Consider the following 10,292-nt stretch of genomic DNA (forward strand, 5'->3'; position numbering starts at 1 on the left):
GCTTTTCTAGTCATGGAATATGCCAAGAGATTTTATATAACAGTTTTTCATACCACCTGTACATTGGTTTCTCTTCACATAAAGCTTTCCAGGAAAAAGATACTCACATTCTGCATCCCAAGACTAATAAGAAGTGGAAACCAATGCTTTGTAGGATTTTAATTCCAGCTCACTTTCCTTTCGTCTCTCTGACTTTAGCAGCTTTCTCCAAAACTGTTCTTTCTGGGTTTTTTTCTGCAGACTGTATGTGGATGGACCTTTTGGAAGCCCCTTTGAGGAATCCCTGAACTACGAGGTCAGCCTCTGTGTGGCTGGAGGTATTGGAGTTACACCATTTGCATCAGTACTCAACACACTGCTGTAAGTGAGCTTAAGCGTCTTAAAGACATTTCCCCTCAATTTACTATAGTAGTTCATGTCAAAAAGACTGTCACAGTATTTAAAAACTCCCATTAGCGTGAGTGAATGATTCCTTGGAGATTGACAGAGGACTGGGATGTCCCTCGAAAAGCATAAATCACATCTTACAGGCTGCGTAACCCAAAGAGTTGTGGCCGAGTTGTGCCAGTAATCCACCTGAACTAGAAGAGTGTCACTAGCCTTCATATCGTGGGACCAGGCTAGCCCATAATGTGGCCACAGCTAGCCTTGTTCCCCTAGTCCCAGATTAGATGAGGCTACGGACTATGGTAGTGAGGTTTTGAGAGTCAGGAAGTTGTGACAGTCTTTCTTCTGGGAATGCATGGCCAGCCTTCCTGGTCTGTTTGACTTCCGTAAATGTGTAAGCTTAGGTTTTAAAGGAAAGGGATCAACTTGGATTCAGATTCCATTCAGATGTTTAACTCCATTTAACAAGTTTAAATTTTAGATATGCCTTTTTCCTAAGCCTTTGACATTCTATTCAGACCAGACCTTTCGCCTCTTGTTTTTATGACACTGGAAACATGATTCCCACCAAATCCTAAGCTGTGTGAAACAGGCTTGCTTTTATGATTGCATTGATTGTTTTATCAATTTTATTTTTGCTAGAGCATTGGCTGGGAGCTCCAGTCACAGGTTAAGCACCCATGTTTCATAGGCACTGTGTAAACAGCCATCCAAAACTTGCCTGGAGTGTTGAAAGACTAGCTGGCTTTGTGAGGGTGTTACAATGCACAGCTGAAGCACTTGTTCCAAGAAGAACATGCCAATGGCCAGCTCTAACTCCAAAGTGAAGTTAAAGCCTGGAATTTAGATGCTGTGCGCATTCTTCTGTCCTTGATCTGGGCTGGTCCTGACAGTGCTTAGTGCTTCTGAAAATTAGCAGCCCCACATGTCTCATAGAGCTGCAGTCCCTGAAGACCATCTCGGGCTCCCTCATTTTCTTTGCCTGAGAGTGTATTGATCATCCTCTCAGAAAGAGGGTACATTTTGCTGAAGGCCTGGGGCCTAGGTGGATAAGATGACCGTTTCCCTTGTGATGGGTTATTCTTGACAAGTCTTCAACGAAAACATCACAGAGCATAGTGATGGGCCAGCAGCAGGTAATGAGATGTTTGCCTCTACCAGTGTGTTACCAGAGGCTGCAGGAACTTGCACAGACATTGCCATAGAAGGTCAGTGTCCAAAAGCTGTCCAAAAGCTTTTGCAAAGTCCATTTATCTGGATAAAGACATAAATTGGCTTCCAAGCAGCCAATCCCATAACCTGCCTTTGTAGCCAATCTTCCCCTTCTGCACTGTACAATATGCAGGGGAATCATTATGTGATTCTGGGAAAGAAGTAACAGTCTTAGCCTGCTTCTCTTCTCAGTATTTAAACATCAACAGAGCACTGGTTTAGTGGATGATCTGCCTGTTGTCTTTGCCCTGGCTTAGAAGCAGATTTTGGCAGGTGTGAATATGCAAACTGCGTTATGATGCCAGCACTGCAGAGCAGCAGGACCAGTGTGGAGACCAGAGCAGCAGTGACCAGTCAAGGACAGGCAGGTCTAAAGGAGACATCAGCAGCCTGTTGACACAGTCATTTGTTTCCTGCTCAGTTGGGTTCCTGTTGTATGCACAGAGTTTAATTCCTGCTCCTGCCCTTCCCTCCACTTAACTGTTGAACCCTATGCCCTAGTCTTAAGAAAATAGAACTTGCATTAAGGAAAGCTTGTGGCTTTCATGCAGAAGTGTCTGTTAATAATGGCTATTATTATGAGCAGTGACAACATAGACACACACTGGGAGTGTTATATACATATGGATTTGTTTATAATGCGGGATTGCACCTTTATTGCATAATATGTCCTGCTGGAGGTAGACCCAAGTGCATGTGTCTGAAGTGGCACTTTAAATCTTAAGGTTTGCAGTCCAGCTTCTTTTTCCAGCTGCAATGTTTCGTCCTCGAGCGGTGTTTTGTTAGTGAATTACAGCATTTCAATACAAAATGCCTCGCATTTTTCTCTTTTTTTTTTTTTATCCTTTTTATGCTGAAAGGCACTTATTTTCCTTGCTACTGCTCATAGTTATCTTGTCACAGCTGACCAGATTGTGACCCTTCCTAAGGGATTGTCTTAGTATAGGCAGTCAGAAGAAGAGAGAGGAAATCCTGCTCTGCAGGTCAACAGTTTACAAATAAAAAAGCTGAAATCAGGACTTGAAAGACACTCTATTCCTCAGTCTTAAAGAACTCTTTTTTCCCTTTGTGGGGAGCTGACATGAAAGCTGAGTTCTCAGGCTCTCCATGGTGCTCAGAATGTCTCCATCCTTGCTCCTCAGGCTTACAGTGGAGATTAGAGGTATGGGGAGGTAAGACAGCGATTGGAGCCATCACTTACATAGATCCATTAATACCATACCTTGACTGGATATGCTCGCAACATTAGAGTTTGAAATAATACACAAGGAGTATGGTGAGATATGTCATGAAACTTTTCAGCTGGGCTTGGCTCCTGGGACTAGCATTTGAAGTTGAAAGGATATGGCCTTATCTATCTGAAAACTATTTTAGGAGGAAAAGGAGGAAACCATCTGTGCACTGTTTCAGTGATCAGAACAACAGAAAACAGCATTAGGCAACTAAGAAGATACTTCCTGGATATTTGTGGTTCATTTGAACTCATCAATCATCAGGATTTTTTTTTCAGTTGTATTTTCTTTCTCTGTGCATTTCAATCCTACCCTTGCACTATATTTGTGTTTTATTTGAGTTAGACATCTGACGTGAGAGTCCTGTTTTTCCAAATGCAATGCCAGAATCTACCCATGGCTGCAGTTTACCCACCAGCATTTTCTAAGGACTGTAATACATCACACAGTTCCCTAACACAATGGAGCTCTGATTTAATTTGGTCTTTGTGATTTCACTACAGTATTAATTATAATCAACCAGAGCCTTTCAAATATAAAGGCAGAATTAAGTCCTGACATTACTGCGTGTGTCAATATTTTCCTCTTATGGGTCGCTTTGTAAACCTAATAAAGGATTGACATAATATACTGAAACTTAGAATGTCTGCTTTGCTTTGAAACAGAAGTTTGATGATGATTCATGAATCCATATTTGCTGCCTAAATCATCTGTATAGCTGACAACTTCCTAATGCAGAAACAGTATCTGTGAAGGGTGTTAGCCCTGTGCTAGAGATTTAATGTTCTCAGGATCATCCTTTGGTCATTTAAGTGTCGGATGTATCACAGGATGAAGAACAACTTAGCAGCTAGCATCTAATGGAAATTCATATTTCCAGTAATGAATATAAAGCATCTTAATTAGTGTTTCCTTTTGAAATGACAATTTTTAATTACCCAAACATTTTATTTTCAAGTGACGGCTGGAAATGCTACAAGCTCAGAAGACTCTACTTCATTTGGGTGTGCAGGGACATTGAGTCTTTCCGCTGGTTTGCAGATCTGCTCTGTATGTTGCATAACAAGGTAATGGGGAGAATACTGCTTGTAGGGACACTGACAGCTTAATAAATGCTAGGTATCTCCACACCATGCAACTAGCACGCTATAAAGACATCCTTCCTCAAAACAAGCACGCTCCTGCAGTACTTCTGCTTGGGATACCTAACTCAGGCTCCATTTATTTTTGTAGCTGCACACACCAGTTGAGTATCTGTCACCCATATTTCATTGCACAGCACTGCCCTGTACCAGTGGTCTGGGCAGTTACCTCTGAAATTTAGGAAATGGAAGAAGAAAGCTGGGGAGTTTGAGTGGCCTTTAGTCTTTTGGCTGATACACAGATTGAGAAAGGAGGGAGATTTACAATTTAAGAGCAGTGTAGCTTCCTAAGATAGTATTTTGTACACAGCATGATGTGCAACATTCTGGAGGTCACAAAGGGCTGCTGTGCAAGTATAACTTCTTCATTAAAAAGCTTACTTCACTGATGCTGAAACCCATGTGCCTTAGCATAGTGGGCACAAGTGACTTTATGCTTACATGAAGAGAAGGGATATTATTTCACTAGCTGTTTTTATCATCCTCCCAGCTTTGGCAGGAGAATCGACCAGACTATATAAATATCCAGCTGTACCTCAGTCAAACAGATGGAATACAGGTATGTGGCTAAATGCTGTTTGTAAACAGAACTAGAATTTGGGGTAGCAGACAATGCAAACTGTCAGTCAGAGGCAAAAGGGAATTACTGCAGATGGTAAAAACAGGAAATGAGGCCATAAACTCAAGTGACTGATTCATTACTAGGTCAAGAGAGCAAGTCCTTGCAGCATTAAGAGAATCTAGTCTAGGAGCAGTAACTTGATTAGGTGTGGGCAGAAATCCATATCTTCCTTTTCTAGAGAAGAGGTCCTTTCAGGCCAGGTCATGGACCAGACAGTTGGCCGTGTTTGATGGGAAATCTACATCATTTCTGGGCTAAGAATCAAAACGGAATAGTTCTTGGAGCTTACAAGCTCAAATTTTCCTTTCAAATAAATATTTTGAGAAAAACTAGCTATTTTTAAAAGCTTTGTATTTCTTTGCCACAAACATAGACAAAAGTTACAAATATCTTCATGTATGAGACTGGAAATTATACTGACCTGTCAATAGTCCTGTTTTACCAAGCCCAGAGCTGGGCTAGTTCTCCAACTCTTGGCATCTCCTGGAGCTATTTATGCTTAAGATCTTCATTTTACATTATTTAGCACGTGAGCCTAGGCCTCATTCTTTACCCTGCTGTGTCTGAAAGCTTTCTATTGACTGCAGTCAGCCCAAAACCAAACCTAACAATAACTACAAAACATGAAATGCAGTGAGAAACCATGCACAAAGGATCCTGATCTGCCTGGTATCAGGTGGAGATAGCATAGCATTCGCAGCTCTGGTAGGAACACTATCCAAAATCTAAATGATGTGATAGCTACAGCAGTTATGAACAGTGCCCCACAAATTTAATACCCTCAATTGACATATATCAGTTGAAACGGGGTGCTTGAAGATACCTAGTTCATGAACCTAGTATGTTCAACGCAGGACTGCATTGTGATGACACAGCAAAATTTAGTAATAGACAATTCAAAGCAAGTTTTCTAATACTGTGCATCAAGCAGCTATTGAATTTATTTAAGTCAACTTTGTTTGAAGTCTAAAGTAACTTTTCTTTTGTGGCTTTTGAACAAAACTGGCATGAACCATAATGCTGCTCCTGATTTCTCAAGTGGGAGTTAAACTCAACTCTCCATTGCTATACAGCAGTGTCTTCACTGATGTTAGCCCAAAGTGCTGACTACTACCAGAATTAGGGCAGTTTCACTTCATGCTCCCTTTGCTCAGAAGCAGCATGACTGTGTGACAACAGGGAGCCAAGCCCATCCTTCATCAAATGCCTCCTGAATATAAAAGGCAAATGGAGAATGAGTTAGCCAAGACACTGTTTGCATTGGTATGAGCACTCTTTCAGGTTGTTCAGCAGTGGAGTGAACGTGGGGCCCAGAGAAAATGTGAATTTTCCTTGCCTTTCTATCACATTAGGACAGAAAACCAAGGAAGGGCAGTGCCCTTCTATCCAGGGAGCAGTTTTGGGCTGCTTTCTGCTGTTACAGCAGCTCCAAACAGCTGGCAAACGACTCTTAGGGAGAAATGTAAGATTTCCCTTGTTAGTTTTTCAGACATAGTCATCTTAATAGTTACTTGTACGAAGTTAGAAAAAAAGACTTCAGACAGAAATATGAATTTTGCATCAGCAGTGTTTCTTCCAGCTTAGCATTAAAAGCCAATGAGGGAATGAATAATAGGAGTGTGGTTATTGTTTTATGGCTTAAATAAATTGGTTTAAAAGTAATGGGGAGATTAATGAGCAGCTGCATGAAGAACAATGTATAACGAACACCAACGAGAGCCATTGAGAAGGCAGTGAGCAGAGATACTGATGCGTGAAATGGCTGCAGTTTTAATCACAACTGTTTGATACTTGTGCTCAGGTTTTACACCTCAGCGATATGGTAAGTCAGCCAATGTCAGAAATGGGAGCCCTGGGTGACATGAGGCAATTTGCAGATCAGGCAGAATGGAAGTTTTTTCTGTTTCTTGCAGAAAATAATTGGTGAAAAATACCAAGCTTTAAACTCAAGGCTTTTGATCGGACGCCCCCGGTGGAAACTCCTTTTCAATGAAATAGCAAAGTGTAACAGGCGGTAAGTACCAGCCTGCTTGAAGGATGCCACAGTTTGGTTATCTTTTTCTATGCTTGCATGGAAGTATTTTGGGGTTTTATCTTAGAGTGTAATGTTTAAGCTGTTGATGTTGAAATTAGCTACTATTTGGCTGTGAGAGATACTGAAACTTTTGTGGTTTTTACACTCAGAACAGTTCATCTTTCCATGCAGCTACGTTGTTCAGTGGCCCAGAAAATCAAAGTAATAGATTTCCATCTCACTGCATGGAGATACGTTTTTGTCCATGGCAATATCCTCCTTGCAACATGTTCTGGTTTTGTAGATAAAGTTGCAATTTTTAAAACTGTTGATTTCTCCTACAGTTTTCGTGCTTTGTAGTGCTGGTTTACAAACAAAATGCACAAGGAAGAATTTGCCCTGTATTTTTTTTATTCAGAGGATATATTGTCTTTGGACATTCCAGGTACTTTTTTACTCCTTGTTAAGAGCTGGCAGTGCCTTTTTACTGTGCTAGGCAAACATACTGTGGTCTGAAACAAGACAGTTATAAACCAAAGAAGATATGCAGTTAGACTGTGGAATGGCTTTGTCCAGATCCAGCTTTGTTGGTTGAGTATTTAACCCCACCACCACCACACTGGCAGTTTTCTGCCTTAAAAGCTGATGTGATAGAAGGGATTATAGAATCATAGAATCATAGAATAGTTAGGGTTGGAAAGGACCTCAAGATCATCTAGTTCCAACCCCCCTGCCATGAGCAGGGACACCACACACTAAACTATGTCGTCCGAGGCTCTGTCCAACCTGGCCTTGAACACCGCCGGGGTTGGAGCATTCACAACCACCTTCAGTAGCTGCTGATAGTAATCCGGGTGCACCAGATTGAGAGGTGCTCTCATCCTCAGAACTTTCCCTCAAGAGCTTCTTGTCTTCTGCTGCAGTTCCAAAGTGAACATCTCCCCATTGACTCTTGTCTTCTGAGGCTGGATATGACATGGGGACACTGAGCCCTGGCTCTTGAGAAATACTGAGTGCTAGTATGTATCACAGTTGGCAATATAAGCTGCTTGACACTATGGATATATCTTGGATTCGGGTGCTAGAGGATGCTGTGGACAGAGTCCTTTGCAGGATGCCCCAAAAGCTGCTACAGAGGGACATCCCTATTAGGATTCTCATACTGTGGAAAAAAATACCATTTAGAGAAGGGTTTTGTAGTAAAGAATGATGAGAAAGAAAGGGAAATATGCCAGAGAAGCAAGCTGACTGGCTGGCTTAGTCTTCTGCATAGAGGACTGTTGACCTTTTATGCTCTATTCTAGTGTCTTTTTTGTTTAACTGTGTGAATGCAGTTTTAAAAGATGAAAATGATGAGGTTTCTGCCACTTCTGGGCAAGGCTGTAAGTACATGTAATATAGATGAAGCTATTAGTCATAGATGGTTTTTCTTTTGTGCTTTCCATCGCATTACTCCTAATTAGACTTCAGGTACCCCTTTCTCTGCATTTTCATATTAGGTCTTTAAAATTGTACCACCATTTGCAAGCAAAGTGTCTTTTAGTGCCTACATAATGTTCTGACTCTTGATTATCCTGCAGCTTGCTATGATGTAGGCTTCCTCACCCTTTGCTGTATCAGGGTTTATAGAAACAGGTCTGTATCTATAGACGTAGTTACATGTAACATGATAGACAGCAATGCAACCCCTAACTCATCCATCCCACAGAAACTTACCTATTGTAGGTAAATATTCCCCGTTTCTCCGGAGGAGTTGGGAATTTCAGTTTTCCCCTATAGTGCAATGTCCTGGTCTCCCAGTTGTTTCGAACATCTGGTGCCAGTGTTCAGGCTTTCAGATGTATTTGCAGTCATCCTCTTGGGCTTGTTTATGGGCAGCCAAGATATTTTCCACTTTTTATCTTGTGATTTTAGTGAAAGCTGAACATAAGTAAACACGCAGCTGGCAAACCTCTCATTGGTTTAGCCATATCATTGCTTTGTGGTTTGTGAACTGTTGCTCTTGTTGCTGTTTGGGTCCCAAGTAAGCAAAGTGCATTTGTAAGTGTCTGAGCTTTGCCAGACCTTCAGAGCGTGACATGGGACAACCCAGCATCAGGTTCCTGAAGTCTTCCCTCTGGACTAAGAGGAGCAGAGGCATGCCATCTACTGTTGATATTTTATATGACACCCGCAGTCCCAGCAGTGGGCACTGGGACAGTTTATATAATACATTATTGGTCTCAGGTTTTGTGCTTTCTTTTGGGGATGGAGCAGCAGCCTTGTTCCTATTCAGCCATGTCCTGGATGAAAAGCTTACACCATACTTTTTCTGCCATGCTTTCTCAGTTTTGCTTTGGTCAAATGGATGTGTGCTTTCTTTTCCAGATGGAGACTGACGTAGAAAAAGACATATATATCTGTAGGAAAGACATGGATTACCACAGTACATTTCTCATGCACTTTAAAGGAGAAAGCTCTCTAAGAATAAATGTGGGGTTTGAAACTGGAATATCTCATGTTCTGACTCTTATTCTTTGGGTGGCAAAGTATTTCACCTCTCCCTCACCTCTTGCTGATCATAAAACAGATGTAAGAATAAGTGCTGACCTACTTATCCCATAGGAACACTGAGGAGTGGCTCAGCTGAGTTTCAGGAAACCTTCTTAGCCACAGGTCTCTCGTGTGACCTTAGGCAAATCATTTAAGCTTTCTGTGATTCTGTTTACTAGCCAAAAAGTCTGTGGACCTTGGAAGGATGTTGCTGGGATGGGAACACGTTAGCAGTATGTGCTGCTCAGCCATGTCTGTGCATTAGGGGCTATATATATCTAATGAAAAGGAGAGAAGCAAACTCTTTTGGTTTTATTAGTTGTCTGTACTAACCAAACTAATGAAGAAAACCTCAACAGCATTGATTCTCTCAGTTGAATACACAGTAGAAGACAGATTCTTGCTGACAGCTCATGCATCCTTTTTCTCTGCTGTGCACAGATTAGAGGATGTTCAGAGTCTGCAAGTGCTGAGGAATCTTACTTGAGAGCAATGAGCAATAGTGCTCTCATTATTTCTACAAATACAGCCACCAAAACAACACCCCTTACATTTAAGAGGAGTACTGCCAGGATGGGAGAGTTTAATAGATACACATACGGGTGAGAAAAGTACAAGTGATGAATATTTACCATGGATTGATATGGGAGATAATGTGATAGAAAGCGGTGAAAGTCAGCATAGTAAGGTGCCTGCACAAGGACACCACTGAAGTGACCTGTGTAAATTCATGATGCTGTTTGATGTTTGAGTCCTCAGTTGTACCAAGCCAGTCTTGCTGTGCACTAATACAGTGTGGATTGTCATGCTATTAGAGCTGCTGCCTAACATCAGGCACGTACACACAACAGTATGCGTCAAAGATTTCCTCCTATATGTGTTAGTTCCCTTCTCTCACTGAACACAGACACAGGCAGCTTTAAACTGTGCATTTGGTTATTCTGCATGTGCTAAAATATTTTATATTAAGTAGCCACTAGATAAAATACTGAAAGAGTCCTTGGAAACAAGGACCAGAACTCAAGTCTCGAGCCTCTTTCTTAGTGAGTGCTGTAGATCACAGTAACTGGAGCTATGTTCCCTCTTGTGTGCTCTCCCTCTATCCCAGTAAATCTTTAAGATCTTTCTCTGTAGTGGCACAATTTCAGCAG

At 41.5% G+C, this 10,292-nt stretch overlaps 1 protein-coding gene across 1 annotated transcript in view; it reads left to right on the forward strand.

Annotated features, from left to right (window-relative positions):
- The window catches only part of LOC104404486 (NADPH oxidase 4-like), a gene marked incomplete at its 5' end in the record, with an annotated part of 35,303 nt that overhangs the window by 23,560 nt on the left and 1,451 nt on the right, over nt 1–10,292 (forward strand). Inside the window, 4 exons of the mRNA XM_010012923.1 lie at nt 241–360; nt 3,790–3,898; nt 4,464–4,532; nt 6,509–6,609. Of these exons, the coding sequence (XP_010011225.1) occupies nt 241–360; nt 3,790–3,898; nt 4,464–4,532; nt 6,509–6,609 (399 nt within the window). The remainder of the gene's footprint in view (nt 1–240; nt 361–3,789; nt 3,899–4,463; nt 4,533–6,508; nt 6,610–10,292) is intronic.

This window comes from Nestor notabilis, unplaced genomic scaffold (genome assembly GCF_000696875.1).
Source record: "Nestor notabilis isolate BGI_N333 unplaced genomic scaffold, ASM69687v1 scaffold10514, whole genome shotgun sequence".
In the NCBI taxonomy this organism is placed as follows: Eukaryota; Metazoa; Chordata; class Aves; order Psittaciformes; family Psittacidae; genus Nestor; species Nestor notabilis.